The sequence below is a fragment of the Rhodnius prolixus genome, unplaced genomic scaffold, assembly GCF_049639745.1.
Source record: "Rhodnius prolixus isolate KJV_2025 unplaced genomic scaffold, Rpr scaffold_1, whole genome shotgun sequence".
NCBI classification, from domain to species: domain Eukaryota; kingdom Metazoa; phylum Arthropoda; class Insecta; order Hemiptera; family Reduviidae; genus Rhodnius; species Rhodnius prolixus.
Genome location: NW_027411581.1, coordinates 62,904,028 through 62,922,897, shown reverse-complemented (window position 1 = coordinate 62,922,897; position 18,870 = coordinate 62,904,028). Strand labels below are relative to the sequence as shown.

General features: G+C 34.3%; 2 protein-coding genes across 4 annotated transcripts in view; one reads left to right on the top strand and one right to left on the bottom strand.

Annotated features, from left to right (window-relative positions):
* Window positions 1-18,870, bottom strand: part of LOC141446080 (protein APCDD1-like) — a 460,040-nt gene that overhangs the window by 231,989 nt on the left and 209,181 nt on the right. The window contains exon 1 of one of the 2 annotated variants that reach the window (XM_074112482.1): window positions 7,872-8,128. The exons of the other annotated variant lie outside the window; for it this stretch is intronic. Coding sequence (XP_073968583.1) covers window positions 7,872-7,923 — 52 coding nt within the window. The 5' untranslated portion in view covers window positions 7,924-8,128. Of the gene's footprint in view, window positions 1-7,871; window positions 8,129-18,870 lie in introns of those variants that run through there. 2 annotated transcript variants of the gene reach the window in all.
* On the top strand, window positions 13,900-17,849 carry LOC141451549 (odorant receptor 4-like). 2 transcript variants are annotated; one of them, XM_074123015.1, is made up of 5 exons: window positions 13,901-15,018; window positions 15,090-15,189; window positions 15,993-16,097; window positions 16,218-16,373; window positions 17,581-17,849. In XM_074123015.1, the coding sequence occupies exons 1-5, from the start codon at window positions 14,165-14,167 to the stop codon at window positions 17,638-17,640; spliced, it is 1,275 nt and encodes a 424-aa protein (XP_073979116.1). In that variant the 5' UTR covers window positions 13,901-14,164; the 3' UTR covers window positions 17,641-17,849. The 2 variants fall into 2 exon arrangements, with proteins under 2 accessions (XP_073979127.1, XP_073979116.1); XM_074123026.1 differs by lacking the exon at window positions 15,993-16,097 and having other exon boundaries at window positions 13,900-15,018.

The following is an 18,870-nucleotide window of genomic DNA, read 5'->3' as shown; positions in this document are numbered from 1 at the left end:
TCTGCGACATCTAATCGGTCTTGTGGGCGGTTTTGTTTTTAGTTGATCTTTTTAGGAAAAATACCCACAAACAGTCGAGTGATGGACACCGAGTATGTACCTAAAAGACAAAGGAAAAAATCTCAAAAGAAAGTTTTCTTTTTTTTTCTTTTTTTTTTTTAATCTTTTATTGTAATTTACTACTGCAACAGTTGTTGCAACAAGCAAATATGGTGAAAGAGAAAAGAAATAAGGGGAAATCATGATTGGAGAAGGCACCCAGTGGTGCCACTCCAGTAACGTGCTCTTGCTATTTACTGCTCTCACGATGAGAGAAGATCACGAGGCCATCTTCTCTTCAATCTCCTTAGAGGATTACCTGGTAATGTGGAGGAAGATAGGTGTTCTATGAGAGGGTTAGGATGAGCTGCTGTAGAGGAATGAAATTTGAAGAAACGAGTGTTAGCAAGATCTGTAATGAAAGGAATTTTGAGGTCATTATGGATAGTGAGGTTAGATACATAGAACGGAGCGTTAAGAAGTTTCCGAAGTATTTTTGGACTGTAATGCCTGGAGACGTAGTGAATTGGAACGCTTAGTCGATCCCCCATACTTCGATGCCGTATGACCAAATGGGTCGCAGTAACATTAGATATAAGAGTCTTTTGTTATCTAGGTTAAGTTTCGGTCGTTGGTCAAGTTGTCTGGCGAGAAGTTTGTAGCGCTGGTTAGTTTATTGTCTTTTCCAGTCTAGTATGGGGATTCCATGTCAACCGTTTGCTTCTAGGTGAAGTCCAAGGTAGCGTACTTTGTCCACAGTTGGTATAGGAGTTTGGTCCAAGATGACAGGAGGTAGGATTTCCGTCTGAGAGTAAATACTATAAACTTAGACTTCGTAACGTTGGTTTTGATTCTCCATTTGAAAAGCCAATCCTGTACGTGGTTGATGTGTGTTTATAGAGTTCGTGTAGCGATAAGAAGTTCGGAATGTGGACATAAGATAGCAGTATCGTCAGCAAAGGTAGAGAGGATAGTATTAGGATGTTGAGGTATGTCTGCTGTATACAAGGAGTAAAGAATAGGACCTAGGACACTGCCCTGAGGAACACCAGCTCGAGCTAGACGGATATCAATGTCTACTGCTCCACAGTTGACTCTGAAATATCGATCTTTTAAGTAAAATTTGAGGATGAGGTAGTAAGTATGAGGAAGAATCTTCCTCAGCTTAAACAGTAGTCCCTCGTGCCACACCCTGTCGAAGCCTGAGCGACGTCAAGGAAAACACTCGTGCAATACTGCTTTCGCTCGAGGGAGGTAGCAATAGTGTCTCCAACGCGAAGCTTTTCTTTTTAAAATAATTTTTTGGGTTTTTTAAATTTTTAAATACTGAGGAGAGTGACGGTTAATTGGAATAGACGGATAAAAGGGTGACGGATAACCGCCGACTCCACTGTAGACGAAAAAGGACCGATTTATCGTAAACCGGATACTTCCAAATGGATTTCCCATTACAGAAGATTTTAACCATGCTTTTCTTTTTTTTTCCAGATTATGTCGTCAGCTTATTCTTATTTTCAATTACTGTACGCATTGGAAAATGAAACTTAATAAAATTTTATGTATTAATGTCTAAGCATTTTCATAATTCAGATATACTTAAGCAATTTTATGTGTTTGTTTTTTCAATTCTAAAAAAATTATGATAACTGAAATGAAGGAAGGGATTATTAGCTGAGTGGTTAGCGAATACAGGATTCCAACTCGCAGATTCCGGGTTCGAATCCATCTGCAGGCCCTTAGATTTACTCTAGGGGCTTCTTAAGCTCACTGAACCATAGTAGACAGTGTTGTCTGTACCGAGACAACTCTGTCCAGGGTCTGGCTGGGCGTTGAAAAAAGCTCCGGGCGTCAATGATCTCCGGGATTTACCATCACTAAAATAATAATGAATTGTTCTTTACTGCGCTCGACAAATCTTATGTATTCAATATTCTTATGCACTAAATAAAACTAATTTTTTGAAAGAACAAAATGTTGTTGATAATTTCCAACTCTTTAGACAATTTAGATTCCTATTAATTACAGCAGCTTATAACTGTTTCCATTTTGAAGCTAAACATCTTCATCTGCAAGTTTCCAGTCACTTCCAAAATGTCCACCTTCAGATGGCCTTCCTACTTCTTAGAACGATCACAAAATAGTTGGCTCGCTAACCAAAATTTATACTGATTTCTATTCTATTGTGCTTTTCACTACACTGCTTTGGGAGATACAATATATATATATTTGTGATTTCACAATAAAACCGAACAAACAGTATGGTTTTAGTATATACAGAGTGTTCATTTTAAGACGGCATTTCATGCTTAAACGGTTGGTCAGAGCGAAAAATGGTAGAGGAAAAATTTGTTGCCTGTCGCCTCTAGTTTCAGAATGTGTGTTTTGATTTTAGATTCCTGCCCGCATACGCTGCTGACGCGCGACCAGAAGTTGACCTCCATTTTCATATAAACCGCTTCAAAGAGTATAAAAAGTTATGAAAGAAACCGGAAACCGCAATTCGATATCTTCAAAATTAAAGGTGCTAGGCCATTTCAAAATCTGGTATTTATTAATCATGTTTCAATTTTTGTAACTTGTTATCAAAGAGAAAGAAGAGCACGTGATTGGTCATTTTTATGTTTTTTTTTCATACCCTTTCTACTAAAAATATTGCCAAGGGAGTAAAGCTAGTATTTTTCTTAATATCGGGAAATAAGTCGTTTTCCGAGTGATTTTTCTTAGAAAAATCAAATGTTAATAACTTTAGATGTTCTCAAGCATACACAAAATGGCTAAAAATTAATTTTACATCAGTTACAAACAAGAAGGTTTAATAATTATTTGGTAATTTTGGGAGAGTTGCGTTTAATTACCAAAAAATTGGAAACCTCCTGCCCCATATTTAAGTGATCAATATCTTTCATGTAAAGGATCAAACTTATTCCTTAATTTATCAAATAATGCATTTTACTCAACTTTAGAAGCATGTACTGTGCCTTCAAAGGTGCCTTCTCTGACTCGCAAGCCAGGTTAGCCAGGAGGTTATCAACTGCTCTCTGTATCTGAAGATCACTCGGAAAACGACTTATTTCCCGATATTAAGAAAAATACTAGCTTTACTGCCTTGGCAATATTTTTAGTAGAAAGGGGATGAAAAAAATACATAAAAATGACCTATCGCGTGCTCTTCTTTCTCTTTGATAACAAGTTGAAAAATTGAAATATGATTAAAAATACCAGATTTTGAAATGGCCTAGCACCTTTAATTTTGAAGATATCGAATTGCGGTTTCCGGTTTCCTTCATAATTTTTTATACTCTTGAAAATGGTGTATATGTACCTTACTTTTGGTCGCGCGTCAGCCGTGTATGCGGGCAGGAATCTAAAATCAAGTCACAAATTCTGAAACTAGAGGCGACGTGCAACAAATTTTTCCTCTACCATTTTTCGCTCAGACCAACCGTTTAAGCATGAAATGCATTTGAGCCGTCTTAAAATGAACACCCTGTATATTATTTATCGGCAGTGGAGAGGGAAACCATTTAAAGTCAGTCTGGCGTACCCTACAGGGGTAATAACCCAGCAGGAGTGTAGAATGAGAATGCACTCCCAGTGTTGAGCGACCTTAAGATATAATAGTGATGAGATATAACCTAAAATAGTTATTGACATTTGTAATTCTCCTTTTATTTGTGGCGAACTGACAAATGTACTGCGTAGAATTGTTTAAAAGGAGCTGAATATTTGATTTAGCCGTAGATAATGTTGCTACACCTGTTGGCCGCCATTAATAAGTAATAACTGAGATTTACATTTTGTATTGGTGTCAGCCATACTGCTGTGATTTCAAACTAGGTATCTCCATCTCTATAGCCGCCATTGCGTCAGACACGAATTATTTAGGTGTTAACAATTCATAACGGAAGTGCTAAGTGGAAGGAAAGATTGGAAATCGCTCGATACTGCCGCCAAGTCAATAAATGACTTCTTTATTCAGTGTTAATATCTCTGTCACTTGAGAAGGTTCAGTGAGTCCTAGATCAGTGGAGAACATCATGGACCAAGATCAACATATTTATGATACGGCGAAGAGAGAGTTATGGTATTTCGGGCAGATTGGAGGAACATTTATTACTTTGCAACCAAAATGGAAAATATATTCTATTCTCCAATTGGTCATATATTTAATAATTGTACTATACCAAGTTGAATTATTGGGCAAAACCGTAATATTGTCTTTGGAGAACCATGATATAGCTACCATTGCAATGTCTGTCCACATTTTTACATTAGGAATTGTAATAATTATGATATTAATCAACATGAGTAATCACAGAGAAAATGTATCTATTTTTTTAAAAAATATTAACACAGAATGGTACAATTATGGTGACAGCACCACAACGATTTTACAACAGGAATTGAATTTAAAAAATAAAAAATTTAAAATTAAATTGTTAGTAGCTCTACCATCATTCTTAACGGTGATTTGCTTAGCTTGGATAGTGGTGGTACCAATAGTGGATCAGTATCAAGGCGGTAAGAAAACATATGAAAATGGTATTTACATGGAATGTCCAGTGCCTTTGTGGTTCCCGTATCTGATCGACAACAATTTCAAATATTTATTGTCAGTGGCATCAGAAGCTTCCGATGAATGCAAATTCATCTTCTGTGTAACCATTGCAGCCGCAGATGTTGCCATGATATTCTTTTTATTGGATTTGATAACACAACTGAAAATATTAAATCATTCCATAAAATCAATGGAAAAAAGAGCCAGAATATTGTATGAAGAGAATGGAGGAAATTTCAAAGAAAATGCCTTGAATACAGATAAAGAAAATGCAGCTTATTCCAAGGCTATAAATTATTGTATCCAGCAAAATGTAGAACACCATAAAGTTATCATGGAGTAAGTATTTGAAAAACACTTAATTATTTAGATGGATTCTGGAGTTATTGGTTTTGTTCTTGATTTTCCAGATCTTTCGATGCTCTGCTTACAATCACCAAATGGCCGTTGATGTTGGTCTTCTTAGTAGCGGCCTTGGTGATTGCGTTGTCTTTATATATATCTATATCAGTAAGTATTCTTTAGTTCGCCTCTAGGCACTTCACTTCTACTTAATAGAATAAAAATTACTGTTCAGGGGGTCTTGCTGGAGATTGCCCAAGGCTTTGATAAGTTATGTATCGGTGTTCTCCACCAGCTTAATAAGTTCCTTCTGCTCACTTACTTTGTAATCCGTAGACCCTATTTACCCGATGGACAATTTGAAGTACGTGTTGGCTCTTCTAAATATTCCCCAATCGAACCTATCTTCACAGAAGTTATGGAATAGCAATATCCTTGGTCCCATCTCGCACCGCAAATGCTGTTGATATTCTAATTCACCCTAGCATCTATGCCTGCGACACGGCCATCCTCTTTAAAAACTCAGTACCATCCGAAACCTCTAAATTTCTTGAAAAGCATCTCAATATATTGTGTGCAACCCACTCAAGACAACCACTAAGCAAAAGGATCTTAGTGACTTTATATTTATTATACTGGTAGAAATAACCGAAGAAGGAAAAATTTAAGTTCTAGAATATTTCATTTATTATCACTATGGGAATTCATTAAGCAATATAGTAACTTATCACTGTGGAAATTCACTAATCAATATGGTAACCTATCTTACTAAAAATTCTCTAAGCAATATAGTAACTTATAAGCCCCATTGATAATGCCGTACATTGATTAATTACGCTAGCCTTGCCTTGACCCATAGATATCGCGCACTTCATCAGATGGACCTTATTTGAGATAATTATTTCTGAAAATAGAAATAATATTTAGATAAAAAAAGGAAGAATATTGTGTTTAGTTTCTTATTTTTTTCTTTTATTATGTTCTGTTTGCACCTTATATTGTAACCTCTTATTTATTTCTTATCATTTACTTATCACTTATTTATGTTAAGATTTAATTTTTCACCAGCGTATATCATAAATTTAGTTATGTACATATGTGTCGACCCCGGCTGACAGAGTATTCCAAGGAGTATAGTATTGTTTTTTGTATTCTGTTTTCTTTTTATTTTGTACATAAATGTATTAATAAAATGCTATTAAAAAATAAAAAAAAATTATCACTGTGGAAATTCACTAATCAATATGGTAACTTATCTTTTTAAAAATTCTCTAAGCAATATAGTAACTTATCACTGTGGAAATGCACTAATCAATATGGTAACTTATCACTCTAGAAATTCACTAAGCAATATGGTAACTTATCTCTCTAGAAATTCACTAAACAATATAAGTAACTTATCACTCTATAAATTCATTAAACAGTATAATAATTTATTATTCCGGAAATCACTGTCAATAATGATCCTGTTCGGAGAGATTTGTAATGTATTCATATTGTGCTGGCTGGGACAACAAATATCTGATCAGGTTAGATAATATGATTTTTACAAATCTCACAAACAAATTTGTTAAAATTACAACAATCTGATTTCGAGGTTTTCGATCTTTTATCGAAACTCACTTTAGTGTTATGGATATAATTGATTCACTATTTTTTATTGTTTTTTTTTTTTATCTGTTATTTTTATTTTTATGTTTTTTAGAGTAATTCTCTATTTTACCAATTTTACAATAAAAATTGGTTTCATTGGGATAAAAGCTGCAAAACCTCCCTTTTAATCGCAAGGGAGCGATATAAAAAGCCAATGGTAATGTCCGGCGGAGGCCTAATTGCTTCGGACATCAACACTTTCTCTGATGTGAGTGCAAATTAACTTTTATCATCAAAGTTTGCAGTAATTAATTGTTGAATAATGTTAAATTAGATTCGGAATAATCCATTGAGGAGCTAAATTGTTATTAGCTATTACTAGGATGATTCAAATATTTACAGTCCTACTACATATTTAATTGTGGCACCTCAAACTCCAGTTTGCTGGCCATAAATAAATGATCGAACTACAGTAAAAAGGACCAATTTAAAGTAAACCCAGTTGCGATTCGACTGTTGAACAGGTAACATCTAGTCTCATATTTTTTTCGAATTTCTCATTAAAAAGAACTCTGATTAATGTGAAAGTTTGTGAGAGGTACCGTTAGTAATTTAGTAACTTGGAAATTAAATTTCAACTAAAATACTAACGAGGGGTTTTCGTTTAATTCAACGAAAACTGAAGGTCAGCTTTTTGAAAGAAGAATGAGAATAGGTGAGTTTTGTGTTGGTGAGGGTTATGTGTTGGTCTGTAGGGGTTCACCCTCTCCTTCCTTTCCCCCCACTACATAGACTACCCTAAGGTATAATGATGCTCTCTAACTGTGTTGAGCAAGGGCAATGCTCGAATATGATAACTGGACCAAAACATGTCAGTTGAATTTGTGGAAGTGCCTTTTAGAAGAAAAGCCAAAAGAAAATTTTCCACCTGAAGAGCATCTGGTCAAAGACTGTAAATTAACTGAAACTGAAACTAATTTGTATGTTTGTGCGAACTGTGGAGGTAAACATCGTTCATCTGACACTAACTGTGAAGTCCTCCAGTTTGTAGAAGCTAGAAAAAATGCCAAAAATAAACTATAAGGAATACCCAAAACATTTGCATTGAACAATATTGAATTTCCTCAAATTGGAAGTGAGTATCAACATCCTACAACTAGCGCTAACAATGCCTGGACAAATAGGACAAACAAAACACTCCAGCGTTCACCAGAGGACTCAACAACAGCAAGAAAACTTTAGTTTAGCCACACTTTTACAAGATCTGCGAATATGTTTTGATTTCAAAAAAAAATTGTAAACACTTTTACAAATACTGTAAATAAATTAAAAAGCTCACCTGATTCAATATCCAAATTGTTGATTATAACAGAAGCTATTTTTTTTTTCATTTTTTGATTAATGTGTTCTAACTCTAATTATTATATGAACAATGATTGTAAAATACTTGAATGGAATGCAAACTCTGTAAAAACTAAAACACATGAACTGACACATACACTTACTGAACTAAACATAGATATCTGTGGTATAGTGGAGACTAAATTAAAACATACTGACACACTGACCATCCCAAACTATAGACTGTACCGCAGTGACAGAAATTCTAGAGGAGGAGGTGTAGCACTTGCTTTCAAACAAAATATTGACCATGAATACGTTCAACTAACGCAGGTAAAGTCCATGGAGATCATTGGCATAAAAGTTTACTTTCAAAACAAAACAATAATATTTATAGCTTGTTATAAACCACCTAACAGAAGAATCATTTCAGAGGAATTAATTAATCTTGTAACTATGTTTGACAAGGTAATCATTATGGGTGATTTAAATGCCAAACATCTAGCCTGGAACTGTCCCTGCAATAATGCTGATGGCGAACTAATTCTCGATCTGTCTCTTGATTACAATTTCTGCATTGCTGGCCCAGAACACTATACTTATTTTCCGGCTCCTAGTCATCGACCCAGTGTTATTGATATTGCTCTAGTTAGGAATGTCTCGCACTATACTGATCCTGTTTCTCTAAATATTTTAAGCTCCAATCATAATCCGATATTCTTTAGTATCCTTGCGAACAAAGTAAAACTTCCACCTAAGTATATTTTTGATTTTAAAAAGGCAAATTGGAAAAATTATAAGAAATATATATAGATAAAGAAATAAATCTCTTGAGAAATATTAACGATAAAGATGTTTTGAAGAGTGAAATCTTACAGTTCTCCTGGCTAATAAATAGAGCGGCAATTGCCTCTATCCCGTTACGTAATAATGCGTTGTACCCTAAGATATTGCCTGATTAAATAGGTAATTTAATAAAATTTAAAAACAAGATACGTAAGTTATATCAAAAATACAGAGGAAGTGCTTGTAAAAAACTGCTTAACTTTCTTCAAGATTTAATTAAAAAAATATTGATCTGGTGGAGAAACACTGAATGGAAAAAATATTTGTCCTCAGTAGACACACGTGACAATAGTCTGTGGAAGGTGACAAAGAGGTTTAAATCTAGTAGAGACTATGGTGAGTTTCCGCTTAGTGTTAACGGAACACAGTTCTATTCCGACAAACAAAAGGCTAAAGTTTTGGCTGAACATTTTGAGAAGGTGCATAAACAAAACGATGATCTAGGCACAGCCAGTCACATTAACAAAGTTAGTCGTTTTGTGCGCAACTTTATCAATAGTCATGATATCAATCCCGAAATATGCTCGCTTACTTCCCCTTAAAGAGGTTTCCTCTATAATTAAATCTAGAAAAAATAATAAATCACCAGGATATGATAAAATACAAAACATCTTACTCAAAAACTTACCTCGTAGGGCCATTGTCTTTGTAACTCTACTTTTTAACAAAATCATATGCTTAGGACACTTTCCAGAGAGTTGGAAAATTTCTAAAGTTATTAGTAACTCGCAAGCCCGGTAAACCATTTAGTGACCCCGCCAGCAAAATTCTAGAAAAAGTAATACACATTCGGATCTATAACCACTACAGTAATATGCCGCTTTTAAAAGAAGAACAATGCGGATTTAGGCCCGGTATGTCCACCATTACTCAGCTTACTCGTTTAGTTGATGACATTACGAGCAATTTCAATATAAAAAAGCACACTGGTCTTGTGTCACTTGATGTGGAGAAGGCGTTCGATACTGTCTGGCACGAGGGGCTACTCTACTGTCTTATTACCTACAATTTCCCCCCATACCTAATAAAACTAATACGAGTAGCTTCCTATCTGAGCTATAGAATTTTTTTTTGTAAATATTAATCAGAAAAATTCTTCCCTAAAACAAGTGAATGCCGGTGTACCTCAGGGATCAATTCTTGGCCCCAATTCTTGACATCATATTCTTAAATATGTTACCCAACCCTAAAGATGTAAAGCTTGCTTTATAAGCCGATGACATGGCTGTCTTCACCTCCTCATGGAGGACGGACACCATCGCAAAAAAGCTGACCAAAGCTCTCAATCAGATAAATCGGTTTTGCAACAAATGGAAAATAAGAATTAACGATGACAAGACTGTGGCCACAACTCTTTACAAAGCGAAGACCGGTGCTTAGTAAATCTGTCAAAATTAAAAATCTAATAATTCCCTGGAAGGCAGAGATTAAATATCTAGGTCTAATAATGGATAGGAGGCTGACTTTCACAGCTCACATTAATGATCGTGTGAATAAAGGGAAAGTAGCTATCAGGAAATTATTTCCTCTGCTATCAAGGGACTCAGATATTGATACCCAAAACAAGCTGTTAATGTACCGTGTAATTGTTAGACCAATGATGCTATATGCCTGCCCTGCATGGAACTTGACCTGTAACACCAACATCAAAAAGCTACAAATAATCCAAAACAAGTTCTTAAGACTGGCCACCGACTCACCCAGGTACACTTACATCGAGACGCTCTACAAGAATACAGACTCCACTTACATCAAGGAAATAGTTCGAAAAAGCACACACAGATTTTTCACCAAACTACATGACAGCGTCATACCTATTTACAGCCAAACAGGAACATATGACAGCAACTTACAATACGAACATAACAGAGTCAAGCACATACTTAGCCTATAATTTAGGATCATAATTAGGCTTAAACATTTTATTTTTACCTTTTTGAGGTTTTTATTTATTTTTCCCTCTAATTAAATTTGTACTTTCTTACTAACCTGTGTACATATCCGAAAACTGTGTAGGAGTTAGAATACACAGAATTGGTACTCCTGTAAATATTTTGTACTTACTTTGTAAATAAATAAATAAAAGGAAAACCGGATACTTCCAAACGGATTTCCCGCTAGAGATCATTTTAATCAAGCTTTTTCTTTTTGTTCCAGATAATGTCGTCAGCTTAAACTTATTTTCAATTACTGTACGCGCTGGAAAATAAAAAATGAAAAAATTTGTATTATATTTATATCAATTATAGTAAAATTATATATATATATATATACAGGGTATAAACAAGAAGGTTTAATAATTATTTGGTAATTTTGGGAGAGTTGTGTTTAATTACCAAACAAATTGGAAACCTCCTGCCACATATTTAAGTGATCAATATCTTTCATGTAAAGGATCAAACTTATTCCTTAATTTATCAAATAATGCACTTTACTCAACTTGTGAAGCATGTACTGTGCCTTCAAAGGTGCCTACTCGGATACAGAGAGCAGTTGATAACATCCAGGCTAACCTGGCTTGCGAGGCAGAGGAGATTAACCGTTTAAGTATGAAATGCATTTGAGCCGTCTTAAAATGAACACCCTGTATATATATATATATTTTTAATACCTAATGACTTTAGCATTTTTATAATACGCGTTAAAACTAAAAATAAAATATTGTTCTCAACTATGCACGACAAATCTTATGTATTCAATTTTCTTATACACTGAATAAAACTGCATTTTTTTTTTTTGGAATAACAAAATGTTTTTGTTAATTTCCAACTGTTTAGACAATTTAGATTCCTATTGTAACTGTTTGCACTTTGAAGATGAACATAATCATTTTCATCTGCAAGTTTCCCGTCATTTCCAAAAATGTAAACCTCAATATAGCGCTAAAAAAAATTTTTCATTAAGAATTAATAATTGAAGATCAGAAATCACTAGATGATTTAAAACAAAATACAACTAAAGGCAGGACACGAGTACTTAGTCAGTCGAAGTAGTCCGACACACTATGCTTAAATCCAAGCTTAAACAAATCTTCCACTCGGGCAAAGGAAGTTTAATTAATTTGTGTACAATAATGGCAGAGTGAGATAATAGCCTACTTCCAGATAGGGCACCCAACAAGAAGTGCTGGAGAACTATGGATGAGAGGACGAAGGTTAAACTTCAAAACTTGGACCATCCTCTGAAAAAACTTGCACTTTACAAATATAATAATTTTATAATTAAAATGAATTATTCTAATATTATGCTGGAATAAAATTAGCTGGAGTAAACTCTTACCCAGCCTGGATTAAGGTGATTATCCTGTAGCCAACATACTAAAGACTAGTCCCGGTAGTTACCGACACCTGTTTATCCCTGTTTATACGCTGAACATTCCTTTCTAAGGCTGACTTAAAACAAAAGTTAATTTTGCTTGCTTGTTTTAATGTGACCAAAGATTTTATAAATTCTACGTTATTTTTGGAGACGATAATATTAAAATGATGAGAATTTAGTTCAAGAAAAAGTTGTAAACGACTAGAATTGTTATTAAATGAAGGATATTATAAGAAATAATATGGCGGTAACTTAAAGCTCATTGGAAAGTATTAAACAAAAAGATTATTAATCAGCAGAATGTAGGCTGAGGAAATCAGAAAACAATAATGGTGTCAGTTCAGGACGTCTGGTGTGTCGACGTTTACAGCTAAATTAGCGTTCAAAATCAATTGGAATTTGATAACCTTAATAAAGATCAACCTGCTAATTCATATTTTAATGCAACTTTTTTTGAATTAATTATAAAAAGATAGTACTGTAATCTATGCGCTTCATTCTTTGTTTTACAGAAAAGTAAATCTTTTCAATAACCATTTATTACACTAAACTGCTACTTATTTTCAAACAGGTTGCTGTTAAGTAGAAGCTAGTATAAGAATATTTTCATTTATTTTAATGTATGAATTTATTTATATTGAAAATGAGGTGATCGATGAATGAAAATGGCGTAATATTTTCGGAAAAACCTAAACATTCACATGAACATGCAGCATAACATAGTAAGAATACACAAAATACATACATTTTTACATCAGCGTGTTGTGACATCCGGTGTTAATTAAGGTAAAAGTCGTCGTCCATCGTTAATGTCCCCGAAGTAGTATTGTTTCCACTTCTGTAACTGGTATAGTGTAAAATTGGTATTAATTAAACGTAAATATTTAATTAATAAGGTAAAACGTTTTCTCCGTTACATTCCAAGGGAAATATATTTATCGTCATAATCAAAATATATTAATTATTAAAGAGAGTCAACAGGTGGAGAGGAGGGGCCATCCACAGCCAATAAAATATTCACCAACTCTAAACGGTGTTGGAAAACATGTGACAATGTTATCTGAATTTTAGCGATTCCATTGTTAAGTTGGCAAGCCAGGCTCTACTTCCACGTACTGCGGACCGGAATCTGAGCGCCTAGGGCAATTTCACTTTATATTATCCCTTTATTCTATTCTTATCCTCCAATTGTCCGGCCCTTGCGTTCGTTTCCGTGGTTTCCGCATTTGGATACACCAATTGGTTGATAATATTGCATCAAATTATATTTTTTTCGAAGTAATCTATTATTTAAAAAGATGTTATTATTCTAAAAAGATCCTAATAATGTAAATATACAGGTAATTACTAAGTTAATATTGGTTTTAGATCACACGGTCACAATTTTTATCGTTTAGAGTTGGTGAATATTTTATTGGCTGTGGATAGCCCCCTCCACTTTACCTGTTGACCGTCTTGAATAATTAATATAATTTTGTAATATAAATGTTAATGCGATTTCCTTTGGAATAAAACGGAGTAAACGTTTCATTTTATGATATAATATTTACGTTTAATTAATATCAGTTTTACACCATACCAGCTACAGAAGTCGAAACAATACTACTTCGGGGACATTACCGATGGACGACGATTTTAACCTCAATTACCACCGGACATCACAACATGCTGATGTTAAAATGTATCTATTCTTTGACTCTACGCCTCTAACCTTTTCTATAAACCGGAAGTATTGCATTCTTGTACAGTTCGATTTTTCACTAGGACCCAATACATTTTTATTGTTTTATTTGTGCCCACCATATAATACAAGTCCTAAATTATTCGCAATCTCCTATTTTCAAAAAAACTAACCCAAAGTCTGGACTACGTATTATAATTTAGAATATAATTGAAATCAAGAACTTAATATTTTATTGCTACTGCGCACAATTTACAAACTATAGCCGCCATTGGGCGTGACACGATTTATTTACATAACAATTTCTATGGGTAAAGCGAAAAGTGGGAGAAAAGATTGGAAATCGCTCGATATTCCCACCACGACAATAAATTCCCTATTGACTCAGTGTTGATATCTCTGTCACTTGAGAAGGTTCAGTGAGTCCTAGATTAGTGGAGAACATCATGGACCAAGATCAACAAATTTATGATACGGCGAAGAGTGAGTTCTGGTATTTACTGCAGATTGGAGCACTGTTCCCTAATTTCCAACCAAAATGGAAAAGATATTCTATTCTCCAAGTGGTCATATATTTAATAATTGTAGTATACCACGTTGGATTATTGGGCAAAACCGTAATATTGTCTTTGGAGAACCACGATATAGCCACCTTTGCAATGACATTCCATTTTTTTACAATAGGAATTTTAGTAATTATTTTATTATCCAACATTAATAATCACAGAGAAAGTATAATTATTTTTTTAAAAAATATTCAAGCAAAATATTACAAATATGGTGACAGTTCCACAAAGGTTTTACAAGATAAATTGAATTTGGAAAGTAGAAAATTTAAAATAATATTGTTAACAGCTATACCAGCATACTTTTCTCTCATTGCCTTAGCTTGGATAGTGGTGGTACCAATAGTGGATCAGTATCAAGGAGGCAAGAAAACATATGAAAATGGTATTTACATGGAATGTCCAGTGCCTTTGTGGTTTCCGTATCTGATCGACAACAATTTCAAATATTTATTGTCAATGGCATCAGAAGCTTCCGTTGCATTCATCTTCAGTGTAACTATTGCAGCCGCAAATGTTGGCGTGATATTCTTCTCGATGGATTTGATAACACAATTGAAAATATTAAATCATTCCATAAAATTAATTGAAAAAAGAGCTAGAATATTGTATGAAGAGAATGGAGGAAAATTCAAAGAAAATGCCTTGAATTCAGATAAAGAGAATGCAGTTTATTCCAAGATCATAAATTATTGCATCCAGCAAAATGTAGAACACCATAAAGTCATCACCGAGTGAGTATTTGAAAAACCCTTAATTATTTAGATGGATTCTGGAGTTATTGGTTTTGTCCTTGTTTTTCCAGATCTTTCAATGCTCTGCTTACAATCGCCAAATGGCCGTTGATGTTGGTTTTCATTGTAGCGGCTTTGATTGTTGCGTTGTCATTATATATATCTGTATCAGTAAGTATTCTTTAGTTCGCCTAGTAAGAATAAAAATTACTGTTCGAGGGTTTTTTTTTTTTGGAGATGGCCGAGAGCTTTAGTTCGCAAAGACACTTCTTCTTCTAAGAATGTTCAGGGGGTCTTGCTGGAGATTGCCCAGGGCTTTAATAAGTTATGCATCGGTGTTCTCCACCAGCTTAATAAGTTCCTTCTGCTCACTTACTTTGTAATCCCTCGACCCTATATAACCGATGTACATTTTGAAGTATCAGTAGGCTCTTCCAGATATTCCCCAATCGAACCCATTTTCACACTAGTTAATGGAAGGCAATATCGTTAGTCCCATCTCACGCCACAAATGCTGCTGATTTTCTTTGAGAACCAAACTAATTTAACCTATTGAACTCTTTCCTCTTTAAAACCATCCTGAGAATAAAGCTGCGACTCGTTGATGTCTCCCAAATCTCAAAATTATTCTAAATTCAGCTGCAGGCACTCAGAAGCCCTAAACCCCCCTTCCCGCGATTAAGAACTACTGCTCTAAAGTACTCGATTATCATTCTTTTCGCGAATTAAAGTTATTGCCTTACATTACTACTCTTGTGAGCAAAAGTGGATAATTTTCATTGTGTGATTATCAAATTAAGTGAGCTGAATGTAAGAAAAAAGAATTAATTTTTTTTTTAATAAACTATAAATAATTGAAACCCTAATTAAATAATTTTGTTGGTTAAACTTTTAATTTCACTAAGCAATATGGTAACTTATCATTTTAGAAATTCATTAAGCAGTATAATAATTTATTATTCCGGAAATTCTAGGGTGGGGTCCGGATCGCTCCGCAATTACTGTCACTATTGATCCTGTTCGGTGAGATTACCGATGTATTCATATTGTGCTGGCTGGGACAACAAATATCTGATCAGGTCTGAATCAGGAAACTGGACCAAATGATTTTTAGAAATACCACACACAAATTTGATCTTCACACTACTGCTATCAATATAGTTGATTCACTATTTTATACTTTATTTTTTTTTTTTCAGAGTAATTATCTATTTCACCAATTTTATAATATAAACTGGATTCATTGGGATAAAACCTGCAAATCGTCTATTATGATAGCGAGGGAGCGATATAAAAAGCCATTGGTAATGTCCGGTGGTGGCATGATTGCTGCAAACTTGAGCACATACTCTGATGTGAGTGCAAATTAACTTTTATCATCAAAATTAGGGGTAATTAAATGAAGGATCATGAGTCGGAATAACCACTTAAAAGTAGTAATTACATCAGTAATTACGTCAGCAAAAAAATTAAATTTAATAGCAATGTTTATTGATATATTTGTTGGTTAAATTCAGGAACGAAGTACTAACTGATGCCTAGCGGTTAGAGGCTAGACCCGCAATGCTAAGATGTATTGTTGGTTTAGAAGGTTCGATTGCCCAGTCTCTAGGCCTTTGATTTTATTTAATGGGTAATACAAAAAATTTATGGTAATGTACGAGTATGTTTGGCGGTTATAGGCTAGACCCGCAATGCTAAGATTTATTGTTGGTTTAGTGGGTTCGATTCTCGCTTTCTTAGGCCTTGTATTTTATTTAATGGGTAATACAAAACATTTATAGTAATGTACGAGTATGTTTGGCGGTTATAGGCTAGACCCGCAATGCTAAGATGTATTGTTGGTTTAGTGGGTTCGATTCTCGCTTTCTTAGGCCTTGGATTTTATTTAATGTGTAATACAAAACATTTATAGTAATGTACGAGTATGTTTGGCGGTTATAGGCTAGACCCGCAATGCTAAGATGTATTGTTGGTTTAGTGGGTTCGATTCTCGCTTTCTTAGGCCTTGGATTTTATTTAATGGGTAATAAAAAACATTTATAGTAATGTACGAGTATGTTTGGCGGTTATAGGCTAGACCCGCAATGCTAAGATGTATTGTTGGTTTAGTGGGTTCGATTCTCGCTTTCTTAGGCCTTGGATTTTATTTAATGGTTAATATTGAGAAATTTACAGTAAAGTATGTTTGCTATTCGCCTCCGTTCACGTCACCTAATTGGTAGTTGGACGTAAAGCCCCGCCTGAAAAAAAGGACTCTTCCTCTTTAGACTTGAGCTAGATTCAAGTAAGATTCAAAAATTTCGTAATCTTCCAGTTTTGGGAAAACAAAGTGTTCTAAGATATCGGTTAACTAGGTTACCCGAAGAATGTTACAATAGATCCTTAAAAGCCACAATGATTATAGGTCGATTGATGACACCAGGTATCTCCGTCCAACGAGGAGCCTTAAATAAATGCTTGATCTATAATAAAAGGACCGATTTAATGTAAATTGATTGATTTTCCAAAAGGTTTTCCCACTACAGAAGATTTTAACCAAGCTTTTTCTTTTTGTTCCAGATTATGTCGTCAGCTTATTCTTATTTTCAATTACTGTACGCACTGGAAAGTGAAAAATAAATAATATTTTATTAAATTTATATCAATTATATTGTAGTCAACAAACACCTTTACAAATATTTTATTGACTAAAGATTTAAGCATTTTTATTATTCGCGTTAAAACTAAAAATATAATAATGCATTGTTCTCAACTGTGCATGACAAATCTTATGTATTCTATATTATGTATTTATTAGTATTTATGCACTAAATAAAACTGTAATTTTTTGGAATAACAAAATGTTGCACATAATTACCTTCAGCCCTCTAAGAATGAAGATCCCTATTGATTATAGTAGCTTATAACTGTTTTCATATTGAAGCTGAATATAATCATATTCATCTGCAAGTCAGTTCCAGAAATGTCAACCTCCAGATGGCCTTCTTACTTCTTAGAACGATCACAAAATAGTTGGCTCGCTAGCTATTCGTTATGCTGATTTCCATTCTGTTGTGCTTTTCATTCTACTGTTTTGGGAGATATAATTTTTTTTTTATTATTATTATTATTTTACAATAAAACCGAACGAACAAGATTGTTTTTATAATATATTATTTATCGACAGAGGAGAGGGAAACCATTTAAAAACACTCTGGCGTTGCACACAAAGAAAATAACCACAGCACAGACTGAAGGACTCAGGTCTGAGAGACGTGTAATTCACTGTAGTCAAGATGTTCTATGGTTGGTACCCCTAGTTGAAAGAGGAACCTAACATTCCTCGTAAGTTCTAGACAGGTAGGAAGAGGTATCTGCGTAATGTCGGGGTTTCATGACGTATCTTAATTATTGTACTAATTTCAGTTTAAGTCTTCTGTCGATACATTTGAATGCTTAACAGCACTAGCCAATCTAAAAGGCAGTATTAGAAGTTAGCTTATTAAACATCGTCTTCCCCGAACCCCAAGCAATCCTCTAATCTACCTTAAGAATTATCCTTCTGTTTATCTTGGAATTGTCTATTATCTATCTTGAATAAATATAATATAATTGTGGCTTAGAGGCGCCACGGTAGCCAAGCGGTTAAGAGACTAGACCCGCAATGCTAAGATGTATTGTTGGTTTAGTGAGTTCGATTCCCCCGGTCTAGGTCTTGGATTTTATTTAATGGTTAATAAAAGAAATTTTACAGTAAAGTATGTTTACTAGTTGCCTCCGTCCGCGGCACCTAATTGGTAGTTGGACTTAAAGCCTTGCCTGCCTGTCTGACAAAATAGGCGATTACTTTACCTTTTTTTTACTTTTACA

Bases quoted from the DNA above. Each gene is read 5' to 3' on its own strand.
- LOC141451549 (XM_074123015.1), top strand. From the start codon at position 14,165: ATGGACCAAGATCAACAAATTTATGATACGGCGAAGAGTGAGTTCTGG. The intron at 16,098-16,217 runs GTCTGAATCAGG...TTTTTTTTTCAG, and splicing joins GACAACAAATATCTGATCAG to AGTAATTATCTATTTCACCA. The intron at 16,374-17,580 runs GTGAGTGCAAAT...TTTTTGTTCCAG, and splicing joins ACTTGAGCACATACTCTGAT to ATTATGTCGTCAGCTTATTC.